This window comes from Harpia harpyja, chromosome 5 (assembly GCF_026419915.1).
Source record: "Harpia harpyja isolate bHarHar1 chromosome 5, bHarHar1 primary haplotype, whole genome shotgun sequence".
Lineage (NCBI taxonomy): Eukaryota > Metazoa > Chordata > Aves > Accipitriformes > Accipitridae > Harpia > Harpia harpyja.
The window spans coordinates 15160351-15178158 of NC_068944.1; the positions used below are offsets into that span (position 1 = coordinate 15160351).

Genomic DNA, 17808 nt, shown 5'->3' on the forward strand with positions numbered 1-17808 from the left:
GTAGAGGCTTTAACTTATAAAAATTGTATGAAATATGTACGAAACTTCCATTTTCATGATTGTTTATATTTTTTTATGACTTTCTGTTCTGTTGCAAAATACTGATTTACTTGTGTATTTCACAGTAACATCAGCATTAATATGTGTCCACAGGAAAATTTATTCAATCTTCATTTTTTTGGTAATAAACCAAACTAAAATGAATAAAAATTTTGTTTTCCCCTTTCAGAATAGTGATATTTAAATATTCATTCTTCACAAGCACATTCATGACTTCTGGCATCTTCTCTTTTATTTATAATGTAAAACTGCAGAAAATGTGTTTTCTATCTTTTCCATTTCTGGTGCGTGTCACTTCAAATTTGCAGAGTTAAAATATAGTGAGTTTTTCCATCTTTCAAAATTCTTTCTTTGCATCTTATCATAGAACTAAAGTATCATTTTCAGATGAAGTTGATCTGTCTTTGTTTCTCTTGCCCTCAGTTTTTTCACACTCTTTAAACTCATCTTTCTTCCACTGTACTGTAACGAGACATAGATTGTAAGCAAACTAATATTTTTATCCTGTTCCCATTGATCTGAAGTCCTGTGATCTGAAGGCACACTGTGATACTGTGAGACAGTAATGCACAGTAACACCCTGGTTCTCATGTGGTTATATTTTCTGAATTGTTTTCTTCAGTAAAATCAACAGGCACTTTTATTAACATTATTATCACCTTATACAGTATAATGTAGATTTTTTTTTTTTTTAAACTGTTTAAATTACTCGGTAAAGGAAAAACAGTAAGCTTACTGCAAAATTTGCTTGCATTTTACAATATAACGTATATTTCAATTAAGCTCAAATTCTGTTCCTTGTGGAGATGTTGATTGGAATCTTTTTTTCCTTTGTGCTGACCTGTCTTGTGAGTGAAGTCCTTTCAGAAATCAATAGTGGTGTGGGTTGTGGGTTTTTTTGTTTGTTTGATTGGTTTTTTTAATCAGTTTTGAGCTACCATACTTGTCTGAAGCTCAGTGTTTACACTGAGTGTCTTAAAGTCAATTATTTAAACTGGAACACCAAAAGATTTGTTTTACAGTCATTGATTATATCTGTCTTACTGTGCATTTAGTAATAATGACCCCTTAGCACATACTAATTGCCACAGGTGTTGGGAAATGAGTATTTTGCTGATTCATATAAGAGTATGGTGGAATGAACTCGTGTGTCTGTAGATCATGACAGCTACAGCAAAGCATTGTTGCAGATGTTATGTTTAGTTATTAACTTAAAAATATTTCTGAAACTATAACTCCAGTTAAAACCACTATTATTTAGTACTTGCATTGTAATGGAGAAATTTAAGTCACCTTTCAAATATTTTAAGCACAGACATTTGATTAAGAATTTGCAAAATAGGAAGAGAGAAAAAGTGCTTTTTTGAGTTTTCAGGCATATACTTTTCAAATTGACAACCTTTTGCCTAAAATAAATGGAAAACAGCACTTCTGTGAGACAGGAAAAGCAAGCTTTCAAAAAGGCCCTCTGCCATTATCTGCCATATGCTCACTCAGAGCAGATCACTTAGGCTGCAAATTGCATGAGCTGTGGACATTGTCACTACATATATAGTCTCACACACATATATGTTTTTTCCTCAAGTATATCAACAAGGCTTCTACAGTGTGTAAGATCTACAAAAGATAGAAAAAGTGACAAGGAAATTAATGTTCAATCATAACAAGCAGTAGAGCTTGCTTTTTTTTTTTTAACAGATTTTGAAGGATGCAAAATTTTTATGGTAGTTAAAAAATAAATGAGAAATTCAGTGGTGATGTGTGAAATCCATCCATGGTCTTAAATAGAAACATACCATCAACAAGTAACTAAGCCAACAGTTGCACTAAATCGAGTATTTGGGGGAAACTGTTACCGTATGGTTCCCTAGGATGCCAGACAGTTTTGGCATCCTCTGTTGTATGAGGTTGAAAATATTTGGTCTGGCTCCAGATATTCTGCCTTGTTCTTTATGAAACCTTCTAGCCTTTGACTGCTTCCCTATTGTCTCATTATCTGGGGACATTAGGGGGAGGCTTATATTTGTAGTAAATGTAGGCTGTAAAATGTTTAAGCTCAGGCCAGGTTTCTTTGCGGCCCTTTGTTCAAGCACAAAACTGTACAAAGTATAAAAGCCACTAATAGACAAGATTAGAGTTGTTATTAAGAGATACTGAGTCAGAAGGAGCAATGAAAATGAATACATATTAGCCTAAAAAGAAGCAGGGAAAATTGTTACGGAGAAAAGTACAAGTGGATAAAGTGGATATTCATCTCCTTGCCTTTCGAAAGATCTCAAACAAAATAATCCAGGAAGACAGCTACTGCTGTTATACCAAAAATGCAGTTCAACACGAATAGGTGATACATATGGAAGATCTGTAACCTAGCTGGCTGGATGGGGGAAATAAGTGACTTTATGCTGAACTTCTTTGAAGTCCAGTAATAGGATTTACAGCTGTAATAAAGTTTATGTAGTACTGTAGGATTTAAGGAAATGCAGTCTTTTTTCAAGTATATGATTGTTGTCTTCTGTGATTCAGAGCTATTGGTGGTTGAGGGCAGTTAGCATTAGTTTAGTAGAAGTGTATAGCAAAACTAAAATATCAGAATTTCAGATCTGGAATAATCCCTTGTTCAAAATGGTGTTTTCTGAATATCATAATATAATATTTTGTCTGTATTTGAATTTATCCTCTCATTTGTATTCCTAGGCAGTAGGAGAGTGACGATGGAAGTTCTTGAATTGCTTGTTGAAGACATGTTCCTTATTGGTGATGCTATTTCTGAAAATATTTGGGAAGATGATAGCCTTTTTGCATTGGAATTGGTAAGATTCTTTAGGCTTTGATCAGCCATTTTTAACAGTCTGCTTTTATAAGCCTCTGACATTTTCTGCAGTGATTCATATACATGTCTAATCTTCTGCTGAGCTACCCTTTTGAAAATCTTAAATAGTTTATTACTAGTTCTATCACCGGCACATTATTTTTTTTTTTTTTAAATGCAGGTTCTTTTACTAGATGATACTTGAAGTTTCACCTCACAAAAATAAGTGAGGAATTTTGTCTTGTAGTGAAAGGCTGTTAAGCAGCTATTGAGAGAAACGTGTAGGGAAGGGGATCTGAGGGAAAAGTACTGACTATAGATGTTGGAGACCAATTTGATGTAAATGACAACTTTCACTTTCTTTACTCCTTATAAACTATCTGTTTAAAATTAGGGAGGTAACTGTTTAGATCTGAGACTGGACTTGTAAGATATGTGGTACCCATTTCCTACACAGGACCTATAGATGCCTGCACAGATTTCAGCTATCCTTAACTGTTGCTTTCCTGGGAAAGAAAGGAGAAGGCTTTTTGGCCCAGGAGAGATTCAAAGCATTAAGGTGCTGTTGACCAAACAATTTAAATTGCTGGAAATACATATCAGAGCACAGCTGAGAGTTGTTATATACATGAAACATCAAATTAGTGAATGACAGATGAAATAACAATGGCTGACTTGCTTTTTTGAAGACCACTGAAAGCTGAAACAAGCCAGCATGACTTACGCATGTAACAAACATACCAGAGTTGCAGACTGAAACTTGTCTAAAAACTTGAGTTGTGTAGTCTTAAATGCACATGATTTCAGTTAGAATTCATTAAAATATCCCTGAATATGAAACAATGGTATTTCAATAATTATTAATTAAAATATTACTGTAGGCTTCCCTATTCTCTATTTTACAAATTACAATATTTGTTATTTATAGGACCTAGCAGTGAATGAGAACTTTTTTCTTTGAATCTAGTGTACTAGGTAGTTATAATTGATCAACATCAAGTCAGTACTGAAGATTCCTTGCAGAACATTTAATCTAAGCAGCTTAATATAATCTTTTGTCTCGTTGTTGTATGACCTGAATCAGTATATTCCACTGCATATAAATCTGTGAAACCACAGTAGAAACTGTGAGAATCATCACATGTACATCCTACTGATTGTTGTTAGTAGGATAATGTCTGTTTCCAGGCTACTAAGATGCAAAACTCTGCAAATAAGCTGGGTAATTGTATAGGATTATATTGATTTAAAAAAAAAAAAAAGCTTTGCTGATATAACTTCATTCCGTTGGTAGAGTTTTGAGATTTATTAGTAAAACACTTTTCAGATACAAAATTCACCTCCCATTGAAAGTTATGAATCCACATCAATTTGTGATGCAGAGCTGGACTGTGCAGTGCAATTTAATAAAGCTAATTTTGATAAAGCAATTGCACGACAGGAGATAAAAACAGCTCTTCAACTTTCTTAGTGTTTGAGTAAATAAAAATCACTGAATGGACAATTTTAGGAAACAACTGTTAAACTTACCTTTATTTAGTACTATATCAAATAAAATGTCTTTTATCAGAAGTAGACTGTGTTTTTGGAGTTGATAGGCTTCAGTGCTTAGAAAACATGCTTCCTCTTTGTGTTTTGTATTGGCTCCAAGGGAAGGAGCTCATGTGTCTCCTTTCTAGGAAACTTGAAAGCATTTCTTGCGTAACGTTATTGCTTTATGTTTCTTTGTTTATCCAATTTTAAAACTCTGCACTGGAATATCTTTGTGAAAAAGAGGTATTTTGGAAAAGCCCTTCAAAAATACTTAAGTTTGTAACTGTATGTTTTTTTTGTGCAAGTTCTCAGGCTTCCTTTCTCCCGAGTAAAGTTTTTAGTGTTTTCCAGTTTTGGCATGTGTGTGTAAGTGCAACTTGATTCTGCCATGTCAAAAAGTTAGATACTGCAGATTGCTGTAGCCCCTCAGCTTTTTTGGATCACTAGCTTTGAGACAGTCATCCCTGTCTCAGGGAGGAATAAACTTTTTGAATCTGTTGATTTGAGACTCCATGGTCTTGAAGCAGAGCCTCTTCCTACTTCTGCAAACTGTAGCAGGGCAGAGAGAAACTTATATTTTTGAACTCCTGAAGATGAAAATGAATCCTTTTCATATTCCTGTGTAACAACATGTGTTGGTAATTACTTTAAAAGACTGATTTGATTTAGTCAATTGCTTCTTGTCATTTTCTTCAAGTGTGTTGAGTCAGATAAACAGTGCTTAACTGCTTAACAATGATTATCAATTTCTGGAATTAATAAGCTAAATCTCACATGTGCTATTGCCTTATTAATCATTATTTGGCATTCCAAAACTGGTAACTGAAATTAATTCGACCTTTGTTCTAGCGTCCTTAAGTACAAACCTGGCTTTTTCAGGTGACCAAAATTCTAGAAACTAATTTTGTTTTCTCCAGTGTCAGTGAGCTGGATTTATGCAAATGATAGTGGTTCTTGAGTATGATTTTACATAATCTGGGAAATGTGCTGCTGTTTCCTTTGAGAATGAATAGGCATAAAAAACGTTTGATGTTCTCAAAGTTTGGATTGAGGGTGGTTAGGTTTTTATTAATTTTTTTTTTTTTTTTTTTTTTTTAGGTTTTAAGATAAAGCTTTATTAGCAGGTTCAAACCAGCTCCTAATATTTCCATATTAAAAGTGAAATCCAAAATAGTTAAAATTCCAGAAGTTCAAAAGTGTAGTGAGCAGAAATTAAGGAGGGGAAAAAAAATGGGGGAGGGGGGACAGTAACCAGTAATGGGTAATTACTGACCAAAGTATTCAGAACTACAAGTGAAGGTACAGTGAAGTCTAGACCTAATGCACAGTTCTGTTCAGATGACAAACAAAATGCTGTGTATTTTGTACCATTTCTGCATTTTTAAGTTATTTGGATAATTGTGTTAATGATGCTATGAGTGCTGTATAAGCACTGTAAAGATACAGTAATGTTTCAATTATTTCTAGTGATTGTATTTCTGATTTTCTTTTCAGAAAGACAAATTGCTTCTGGTTTTGGGTTTGCTTGGAGAAACTATATTGTATCACAAAACTAATATAAGTGGAGAGCAGCCCGAGGTGATGTTGGTGCATCACAGAATGGCATTTATCAGCATTTCACTCTTCACTGTTAGATTACTGCAAATACTTCTCCCTGTGGAAAAGGTATGCCATCACTAATTTTAAGTGATTGTTTTTTGGTTTTGCATTTTAAGAGGCCAAAAAGTGATACCTTCCTCAGTGATGAATACTGGGAAAATAGCCACTGGACAGAGAAATTAATCTGATTTATGTCGGCTGATGTATGATCACAGAAGGCAACTTTGTCCGTTCTTCAATTATCAGTGCATTCTGCAGAATCTTCTGCGTATTTCAAGTCTTCAAAAAACATTTTTAATAGAGTATTTTAATGAGTTTTTGAAATTCAATGTTCTTTTTCCTCCTGTAGTGTTTTTTCTGGTATGTTGTATAGTCTGCAAAGCTGTGCTGCCCCCTGCTCATTTATAGTATGTGTGCAAGTAAGGCTAAGTAAGACTAGAACTACATAACGTTTAAAATCATTACTCTTAATCTGATGGAACATAGTAAGCAATTATGTTTTGTGCATCGTAGTGATTTTAATTATTCTTTGCTTCCAATGCTCTTTAAAAGAAGTTCTTTTGTAGCTCTTGAGTTGGTTTATTTATTATTATTTTTTTCCTGTTTATTTCAGGGCGGGGTCCGATGATTGGAAGTTTTTGTGGGATGGAAAGTGTTACAAGATGTTTAAACCTGTATGGGTTTACTTTTTTTTGGATCAGTTTTTATTGCAGTGTAGCTCTTTTTTAGATATTGTTCAATCTGAGTATTAGATTGATTTTCAGTTACAGGCTTTTTGTCACAAATGTTAAGTCTTTTAATATAAGCAGTCTCTTGTACCTGCAAATAAGTGTAGACATGCTAATCTAATGACTTTATAATTTTTGTCTTTATGTTCTTATGTACATAATACAAAATTTCAATTCTGTGTATGACAGAAGTTGGAAAAAAGTTAACTGTATTTGAGGTCAATTTTAGTTGAAGGAATACTGAACACTTGCAGTAAAAAAACCCAAAACAACAGCAACAGAAATCCCAGTTCTTAGTATGTGATATTACTATATGGAATTGTAGACTGCTTTTACTACAGAAATAATTGTGGTCTGTGTCTTCTCTGCCATCTAGTGGTTAGACAGTAAATTGACCCTGGCCAGTGGAGTTGGTAGTGCTGTGGCTGGATCACACACAACTTTTGTGACTGGTTGCAAGTCTGACGTTAGGACTGACATCTAATGAACTCTCACTTTTAATTAAAAAAATAATAATTCTTCATATAGAACTCATTTGATATGTGTTTCTTTCTCTCATTTTTAAGTAGCAGCAATAGTGATTGTACTTGTCGAATGACTGCAAGTGCTGTTGTTGGTTTTATTGTATTTTCAGGCTGTTGTTCTGACAGTTATTTTCTTTTTCAAAGGCAAGTAAAGTTTTACAAAAGAGTTTGCTGAACGCTTTATTTCTTCTCTCTCTGGATGTGTCCTTCTCCTTGGAATACCCAAGCATTCATGAATCCATTGCAGCTTATCTGGAGCAGATGAGTACTGAGAACTACAATATTTATAAACAAGCTTCAGAAGCTGCGTATTCGATCGAATGCACTTGTAGCTTTATGGTTGAAGTTCATAAGAAGGTGTGGAATTTTATTACATAAAACATTTCCTGTAGGCAAATTTTGTTCCTCCACTTCCCTTTGTGGTAAAAACTATAGTCTAGCATAGCCGAAGAAAATTCATAAGTATGAGTATTCCATACCATGCAAGGTGTAGTTAATTTATATTTTTTCCAGTAATACTACTCATGATATTAGTAAAAATCTTATCCTAAGTAAAAACAAAGAAATAAACACTTGGAGACTGGAAGTGGGCACAAGACCTTTTATGGGCAAAGAAGTAAGAAAGAAGCAAATAACTCTGTTTAAATATATAGTGTGTCTGTGTATGTATGTTGTCCAGTATTTAAATAGTTCAGAAAATTTTAATTCCCAACTACTTGGCAATTGTAGCTCTAATAAACTACTACTTTAGACTGTGTAAGATTTGTTTCACTTTGTTATGAAAACAACTAAATTACTTTCCTTTATTAGTTAGTAGTTAAGAGACTAGCACATTACCGAAATACTTTTTTCCATTATCCAAATGGACAAGTAATTGTGCAAAATACTTGATCCATTGATACTAAAATAAATGAGTAAAATACAGCAATGTAAATGTAGTGGTATCTTAAATCTTGAGTTAATCTATCCTTTATATAGGCAGGTTCTGAATAGAAGCAGTACTTTGCTCATAAAATACTGTGTACAATGAAATTAACTCCATCAAATTTAAATGGCTCATGTTTAATGTATTTGGTAACTAAAAGTATGAAGACATATGTACTTAAATTTAAAAAAACCAAACTCGCTCTTTAACATTATTAAACTTTGAACAATTCACTATTAGTTAAATCTTTCATTATACTCTTCTCATAAAATGCATGTTGATTTAAAAAAAAATTTTTTTTTGATTGAAAGCGTAAAGTATTCAAGGATGAGTCTGTTCTTGGGCATTTTAGAAAGTGTTTTGAACAGACTTATAGTGTTCATGCTGTGAAATATTAGACATACATTATTCCCATTGACTTTAATAGAAGTTTATTTGGATTCAGCAGCTGAAGGGTTTTCAGCTCCCAGAAGTAGGTTCTAAAATATGTTTGTTGACAATCTATTGAATTTATTAATCAGGTTAATTATAAACTTCTCTATGAAAGGCTGAACCAAACCCTACTTAGTAGATGTATTAAATGATGATAAATTCAGAAAGATTATGCAATAACATTGTATAACTTTAATATTACTAATTCTTATAGTTTCTTTCTCTTCATTTTACTTCTCAGGGGGACAAGAATCTTTCTGAATTAGTAGAATTGGCAGATGAGGCCTTGTGTAGTCTACCCTACCATCAACACTTACCCTTGCTTCAGGAATGCATTCATATATGCTCAAATATGTGAGAACATTACTACTTAAAACTCTTACTTGAGAAAATATAATCTTTTTTTATGGATAAAGTTTCTCAAGTAGAAGCCTAAGTTGTTTATTCCCTGTATTTGAACAATTGTTTTCTTTTAGCCATTGAAAGGTCTCTTCTAAATAATTTGTTTCATTCTGTAGTGGATTTCTTGAAAATTGAATTTCAGGTGCTAAAAACTAATGTTTTGTTCTTTTCTCTGTATAAGCTTTTATGATTTTTGTATATAAAGCTATTATGTGATTTACAAAGAAACAGTCTTAAAATGCTTTGACCTGTCTTTCAAACTTTTTTTTAATTCCTTTGTTCTAAGTGTATTTGTGTAGCTTACTTGTATTTCACTTTCAGAAGTCCTAGAGGATTTATTTTATTGTAGATGCTGTATATTACAATATGGCATTTTGTTTATTAAACAGCATGTTTTTATTGCTTTTTGGATTTTCCAAGTTAGAGAAAGTCTCTAGTTAGAGAATTTAAGTTACCCTGTGGTGCCTGGAAAAGTTCTGTATCGAACACTTAATTAGAAATACAAAATCTTATTTTTATACTGATTCAGAATTTTACTTTCGGGATTTTTTTCAAAGGAAACTATATTTAAGAGCTCTCTAATAAGTTTTTTTTTTTTTTTTTTAAATTGTGAAACGTCAAAACACTTTTCAGTCTTCTAATGCTTTTAGAATTAATTAGTGTTTGATTACTGTTTCAGGCAACAGGAAATTCACTTCAGTATTTTAACTAACATCAATTCACTTTGCGATAGTGAAACGGAATTTTACCTCTACAAGGAAAAAATTCTGAAAGCGTAGGATTTTTCTTATAATCATATAACATGATCTAAGGAGCCTACTGAAGCTCAACAGAATTTTATGTTTTCAGATGAACATAAATGTTTGTCAGGCTCCTAAGTTTGATGAATTTTGAAAAACGATATAGTCTTTGATTCACTACATGTATAAAAAAAATAAATAAAAGTGCAAATGTGAAGAGTGATACTATAATTTTGGCAAATATATTGTGATCTCTGAACTTCTGCCTGTCAAGTCATTTTTCAGGATGTATACTTTTTTAGGAAGTATTTTTTAGAGATTATCCTGAAATTTAACAGGAAAATTTTTGTAGACAACTTTGGGTACTGTAAAATGAACAATAGTTAAATTAATTATTTTTCATTTTTAGTTGGAAGTCTGCTGAGGCTAACTCAGTGCTCCAGGCTGAGGGTCAGAAGGTGCTCCTCCGTCTATTGTCTCATCCTTTGCTGAATATAAAGGCTAAAGCCTATCACTGCTGTTTGGAAGTGGTTAAGGTTAGAACTAATGCTTATTTAATGCTCTTGGTGTTGCACTAAATAATGCGTATTATATAGTTTCCTCATAAAAAGCATTTTCAATGCAAATTCTGTTTACTGTATTATATGCTGTGAAATCTGTATAGACCCGGGCTTGCAGGTTGCTGTTATATTTTTAGTATTAAATCAACTTGGTTAGGTTATACTTCAGGTACTGCACTTCAGAATGACAGGATTTCTAAAAGGGGGAAAACCAGTGACTGACAGTTTTGTTTTTTAAAAAGATTCTTAATAATGCTGGTCACTTTGCGTTTTTTGCTGCTGCTATACAGAAATATTTCTATTTAATTTTGCTTTTGAAAAGAATTCAAGTGTTCAGTTTTGCTTGTCAGATGAAATGAGGTTCATAGAATCACGGGCTTGTTTGGGTTGGGACCTTTAGAGATCATCTAGTCCAGCTCACCCTTTCACTAGCTCAGAGCCTGTCCAACCTGACCTTGAATGTTTCCAGGGATGGGGCATCTACCACCACTCTGGGCAATCTGTGCCAGTGTTTCACCACCCTCATCGTAAAAAATTTCTTCCTTATACCTAATCTAAATCTACCTTCTTTTAGTTTAAAATCACTACCCCTTGTCCTATCACTACAGACCCTGCTAAAAAGTCTTTCCCCATCTTTTTATAAGCCCCCTTTAAGTACTGAAAGGTAGCAATCAGGTCTTCCCGGAGCCTTCTCTTCTCCAGACTGAACAACCCCAACTCTCTCAGCCTTTCCTCATAGAGGTGTTCCATCCCTCTGCTCATTTTTGTGTCCGTCCTCTGGACCCACTCCAACATGTCCATGTCTTTCCTGTGCTGAGGACCCCAGAGCTGGATGCAGTACTTCAGGTGGGGTCTCATAACAGTGGAGTAGAGGAGCAGAATCACTCCCCTCGGCCTGCTGGCCATGCTTATTTTGATGCAGCCCAGGATACGGTTGGCTTTCTGGGCTGCGAGCGCACATTGCTGGCTCATGTCCAGCTTTTCATCTGCCAGTACCCCCAAGTCCTTCTTGGTGGGGCTGCTCTCAATCCTTTAATCTCCCAGCCTGTTTTGATACCAGGGGTTGCCCTGACCCAGGTGCAGGACCTTGCACTTGGTCTTGTTGAACCTCATGAGTTTCACATGGGCCTGTTCCTCAAGGATAAGATTTTATTTTCTCCATAGCAATTTTTCACTTCCCTTTGGTGTTTTTGTTCAGTTTCTTTTTTGTACCAGAGCAAAAATCATTTTGAGTTGACTGCTTTTCTGCTTTTGCAAGGATTTTTACTGAAGGAAAAATAAACCAATAACATATTAGTAAAATACTGATGCTTTCAGAATAAATATTTTTATCTAGATTATGCTTTAATTGCTTAGACCTTTTAAAAATGTGTAAGAAAAATATCTTTTTTTTTTTTTCTTTTCCCTATGTATAAAAGCTTGGGTTGTATTTAAGAATAACTTGTTATTGTTGTTTGGGGGGGGTTGTTTTGGGTTTGATTTTGTTTTATATGGATATTTTGTCACTGCCTTAGCTTTTTATAAAGATAGCCCGGGGGTAAAAGTATCACTGTACTCAATATTAAGAATAGCAACGTCATATTCATTAGGTCATTTTAGGTATTCAGGAATATTGGCTCACAAAATAAAAATCACTTTTCTGTTTTGCTATAATACTTTGTCGTAATTCTTCTTTTCTAAATGGACATCAACTAAACTTATTGTGCTTATAGCACAATTCACTAATGTACAAAGGTGCTGGAGCTAGTCTTTTGCAAAAAAACCCCTATCTCCACTGAATGACATTTGTATCTTTTTGAGATTTTTACCTGCCTGGTTTAGGTTTTGCTTACTTTAATGTAATACCAAACAGTCTATAAAGTTTGTCTAACTTATTTTCACTATTGTTTAAAATAAAAACAAAATTATCTTTTATTTCTTAGTCCTGTGTAGCAACAGGAATTTTCAGTCAGTGATTAAGATGGTGTTTCTTCCAGGGCTGTAATGTTTAGCTTTCAGAACTGTAGTCTTTCAGTCTGCATGGAGAAAGCCTTTCACTGGATGACAAATTCAGGCAGTCTATAAAACAAGATGTAGTAGTAGAGACTGTCTTGAATTTTAAAACTAACCAACTTTATTTTTACTGAAGGACTGTTTAGGTATTCATAATATCGCTAAGCCTGTGTCTTCAATCTGCCACGGAGTACATTTTCTTCTTCATCCAAAAGTTTTATATGAAATCTGTACGTTTGGCCTTCAGGAAGATAAGAATGAGGTACTGTGTTTAGTAGCTATATTTATAAGTTGATGTGCATGCAAAGTGGGTGGTGATATTTTCCACGGTGGTCCAAGGCTTACCTGAAGTTTTAACCACATGTTTCTTGTATGTAGAAAAGCTATGCAAACAGTGAAGTTGTAGTAAATGGAAAGATTTTTTTTTTTTGTGATGAATTCAGAGACAAAATAATGTTCTATGGATAGGATGCTGTCGTGGTTTAACCCCAGCCAGCAACTAAGCACCACACAGCCACTCACTCACTCCCCCCCCCCCCCCCAGTGGGATAGGGGAGAAAATCGGGAAAAGAAACAAAACCCGTGGGCTGAGATAAGAACGGTTTAATAGAACAGAAAAGAAGAAACTAATAATGATAACACTAATAAAATGACAACAGTAATAATAAAAGGATTGGAATGTACAAATGATGCGCAGTGCAATTGCTCACCACCCGCTGACTGACACCCAGCTAGTCCCCGAGTGGCGATTCCCCCTGCCCCCACTCCCCCCAGTTCCTAAACTAGATGGGACGTCACATGGTATGGAATACCCCGTTGGCCAGTTTGGGTCAGGTGCCCTGGCTGTGTCCTGTGCCAACTTCTTGTGCCCCTCCAGCTTTCTCACTGGCTGGGGATGAGAAGCTGAAAAATCCTTGACTTTAGACTGAACACTACTTAGCAACAACTGAAAACATCAGTGTTATCAACATTCTTCACATACTGAACTCAAAACATAGCAATGTACCAGCTACTAGGAAGACAGTTAACTCTATCCCAGCTGAAACCAGGACAGATGCTATTAAATGTAATAAAGACCAATGAAAAATGAAGTAAGCTATGTTTTTTAATCTCTTCCTGGAATATATTTGGCCCTAATAAAATGTGCATATGATGAAATGGTATGTATAATGCTTTACATTTATGGAAAATGTGAAATCTCAAGTTTTTGTAAAGGTGGGATGACCTCTGAAATGTGTGCATTGGTTAAGGAGCCAAAAGACGTTTTAAATCTGCAATGTCTTTGCTATAAAAATGTATTTCATCACTACAAACACATCTGTGTTTAATTAACTGAGGATTATGGAAGTGTTTTATAGCATTCTAGAATAGGACTGAGTTTCTATTGGGTTCATTTATATGCATGAATGCTTAACATATATCCACTATTTCCTAGCTTATGTATAAAGCTGAATAGGGAGTTCTGAGGGGGGGAAAATTATTTAAATTATTTGTAACTGCTTTATAGCTATCTATAAGGTCCCTACAGTCAGAGGGGAAAGAACGTTGACTAAAAAAAATTTTTTTTTTTTTCAGCTTGTCTCCTGAAATGAGATTTATCTTTTTTTAACACAATACTGTGCACAATTACATTTAGAAGGGATTTTTTAGATGTTAGCATTTTAAAAGGAGAAGCAAAATATCTTTCATAATGTGCTATGTATTTGTACTTTGGAATTTGTCTTTTCCAAGGAAAGCATTTATTTTGTTTGACTACTTCCTTGGATGCCTTATTAAAAATTTAGACTGCCAGTTTTTTTCTTTTAGTGATTGATCAAGCATAACAAATAGACTTCAATTGATAGTGAATTTAAAAAGATCATTGAGACAGAATGCATGTTTACAAAATTATCTCATTTTGTTCTCTTTACCTTATAATGCATTCTTATTATTCTTCTAACAAAATATATAATGAAGATCATTTCCAAGCATATTTTTTATTACTTCTTGGATGTATATCTGCTACTTAAGTTTTCATAAAGCATCAGTTTAATCTTTCAGGCATGTGACAATGAGAAGAAATTGAGAAGAATCTTGTATTACAAGGTTGGGCTTAAGATTTGTCATGTGATTTTACAAATCTAGTCCCTTGAAGATAGGCTAGAGTGATATTATTAAAGGCTGTTCTTGTTGCCTGGGGTGAGAGGATTTTTAGCACTGGCATAAAATGCAGGTTTTTAGCTGCTAAAAGTAGGTGTTTTTACGTTACGTAAGGAAGAGTGAATTCTGAGAAGCTGTTTTTTTTCCCTCTGTTCCCATTGTAGTAATAATATTGGCTTGTAAATAATTTAATATTGCATGTCATACATACTGTATTAATATATCCTGTATACAGTATGTAATAAGTGCTGTATCATATACCTTTTTTCCTTTTTGTTAAAGAGCTTCAGATGAATTAATGTACAATTTGAAAGATTTGGTAACCTTCTTAGTTTGACTCTTTGCCTCAAGAAAGTGAAATGGCCATGTAACAAGCTTTAAGTCTATTTTCTTCCTGTAACTTTAGAAGTGTATCATAAAGACTGGGAATGAAATGCTCCAGAAATGTTGGATCAGCGAAGAAAAGAAACAGAAATTGTTTTACCTGCAGGTTAGAGGGATCATTAGGTGTATAAGTTGAAGTAATTATTTATTTTATTTCAGAAAAGGCAAACCAGAGTTCTAAGGGGAAAATGATTGGGTGCTATTTAGGCAGAACTATTTGTGTTTTCTCTGAGAGTTCTAGCACCTTAATGTTTAGTGTGACTGACAATTTAAAAGTAGCATTCTGCAGTGACAATATTTTGTCTGTAGATCCTTTCTCTTTGAGATATTTTTGTATAAGGTTTCCAATTACAGCATTGACAAACTGACCTAGTTGGATTAGTTTCTTTTCTTTTGTTATTGAGCAGGTGAACTCTACAGCCAAGGCCATTCTGATGCATCTATTGAAGGGACGATTAGTAATGGCAGTATTGACTTGGAACAAGTTTATTGAGGCCCTCTGTCCCATCATTCCTGTTTTGCAGGTACTTTTAAGTGCTTTAATCTGAATTTGATGTATGAAATCATGTGAACAGCAACACTATCATGTTAAACAACAAACAGAACATTCACCTAAGTAGCAGATGGAAAATAGATTAACAGTAATATACCTACAGGCTTGTTTTGTCAGACGTCAAATGGAGAAATGTTTTATAGGGGTCCTAACGCCAGTCAAAGTCACTACTTTGAATTTGTAGACAAATTTCAGCCTGGTATTACTACAATGTGAAACTTTGAAATGTTGTAGAAATTGGCAAGTACTGACTAGGACTTAAATGGTTTGAAGATATGAGTGGATAATCCAAGTACAGATTAAAACATTGCATGCTTTTTAAAATTAGTTAATAATTATTAGAATGTCCGCCATATCTTAAATTTGAAAATTTTAACTCTTCTGTGATGATTCTGTAATTTTCTGATCAAGTATGCACTCAATAAATAGCAATAGGTGTAAGCTGTATTTTGTGTATATTTTGATACTTGTTTTTTGGTTTCTTTGTTTCCAGTATTATAGAAGTGTCAAAAGTCAGTATTATCCTTAGACCTCTGTCTTCATATCTGTGACAATGTGCAAATTTTCTTTTTGTTATCTTTACTCTTGGCTTGATGTAGTGGGAACTTTTGCCTTTCTCAGTCTGATTTTCAGTCTAATTGCTCCATCCAGATTCTTTACTGTTTTTTCTCTAGTGCTAGAAATTTCCCTTCTATGTTCTGCATATAGTCTTCCAGATTAGATATTTTGCTGCACCTATCTGATATCTGTTTTTCCTGATATCTGGTTTTTTTGCCTTATTTCTGTCTCTTATTTAACTTAGCTAATACATCCAAGTATACTTTTTGTCTTCGTTTTCTCCAAAAATATCACTTTTGATAATTATACCTACTTATTTATATCACTGCTATATATTCATTCATTGCCTGCATCTCAGTATTACCAAAAGTTGAAAAAACTGCTTATATAACTTAAGCCCTTCCATAAACTGCACAAAAATCAAGGTGAAAATGGGGAGAAATTGCAAATAATATGGGCCATGAAATAGAAGGTTTAGACAGAAAAATATGCAGAGGAAATACACTGAGACCTTGAAAGTGTTGGGAGAAAGGTTACTTCAGAGCTTTCTCGCCCAGTAATGTCAGCTTTTCTGTGTTACCCACATACATACCTTCCATTGATATTCAGGATTAAATAGGTGTGGGTTTTATATAAGCTGTAGGCTAAACATGTGAGAGAACTTATCCCTGCTCTCATTTTTGTGAGTAGAATTCTCCTCTATTCTATAGCCTGTAGTGGCTACGTACAATAGATACTTGAGGAGAGCATACAGGAGGCCTATATTTACCTAACGCATATAAAATGTGTTGTATTTTACTTTAATGTTTAAACATTTGCAGTGTCACTGCTTGACGTAACTGATTCCGGTTTGCCTTGTTTGTGTGTGAAAATGCTTTGATGAAATATCTGAAAATATAGAAGATATATGAAGAATTTAATGTTTTGAAGTAATTTTCTTGTAGGGACTGAATTTTATTTATTGAAATGGAAACTGACCTTATAGAGCAGCATCATGTTAACAGATTGAAGGGGAAAGCTTCAAGTCAAAGTACCTCTAGGCCATGTAAAAATCTTTATTTTTATTTGTATACAGGATCAATTACTAATTTTTAAAATTGTTTTGCAGAGGAATATTAATCTGTGGAGATTGAATGTTTTCTTAAAAGTTACTGCTTTTTTTGGGGGCGGTGTTGCTCCTTCCCTACCCTCCTGTAGCCCGTAAAAGGGGAATTACCTTGTCTAATTTGCTAAGTTAGTAAGTGGATTTTTTAATGTTGGAAATTTTTGTTTGTTGTTTGTTTGGTTTAGGGTTATGCTGATACAAAAGATACGCTAGGTAACTCTATCCTGACTTTGAGTGAAACAACCTCTGACAAAGGAGAGGGTGTTCTCCCTAGAACTACTAGACTACGGGCCGCTCTGCGTCTTCTCTTCTCAAAAAAGCAGTTGTAAGTAATTCCCTGTAGCATTTCAGCACATCTAATGTTGATGACAAAAATGTCTTCACTAAAAAAACAATTGATTATTATGCAGTGGGTTGATTTGAAAGGTAGATTAATCAATATTCAGTTGCATAAATACTTCCTCCCCACACTGTGTGAATTTCAAAAACTAATTCATTTTTACCTATACAGCTAAAGCTTTACAGTATGAGGACTTTTTATATTTATTTTAATTGTTTACTCCTTTAGGGTTCGTTCTGTAGCACTTAAACATTTAACATTCCATCTTTTGAACGAAGAAGGGGCAAACCTGAAACGCCCTCATCTGCATGGTAGTGTGCTTTCCAGCATTTTAAACTTATTTATTATAGAAAGAGCTATTGAGCTAAAATTGGATGGTAAAACAGAGTCAATATTTAAGGTGAGTAAACTCTGTCTAAATATTG

The 17808-nt window shown here is 34.0% G+C and overlaps 1 protein-coding gene across 6 annotated transcripts in view; it reads left to right on the plus strand.

Moving 5' to 3' along the window:
• Positions 1–17808, plus strand: part of RTTN (rotatin) — a 94224-nt gene that overhangs the window by 12380 nt on the left and 64036 nt on the right. For 5 of the 6 annotated variants that reach the window (XM_052787771.1, XM_052787772.1, XM_052787773.1 and 2 more), the window contains exons 10-18: positions 2755–2870; positions 5897–6067; positions 7398–7610; positions 8852–8964; positions 10162–10288; positions 12441–12566; positions 15235–15351; positions 17229–17368; positions 17612–17783. In XM_052787771.1, coding sequence (XP_052643731.1) covers positions 2755–2870; positions 5897–6067; positions 7398–7610; positions 8852–8964; positions 10162–10288; positions 12441–12566; positions 15235–15351; positions 17229–17368; positions 17612–17783 — 1295 coding nt within the window. Of the gene's footprint in view, positions 1–2754; positions 2871–5896; positions 6068–7397; positions 7611–8851; positions 8965–10161; positions 10289–12440; positions 12567–15234; positions 15352–17228; positions 17369–17611; positions 17784–17808 lie in introns of those variants that run through there. The other variant, XM_052787776.1, reaches the window with a different exon arrangement.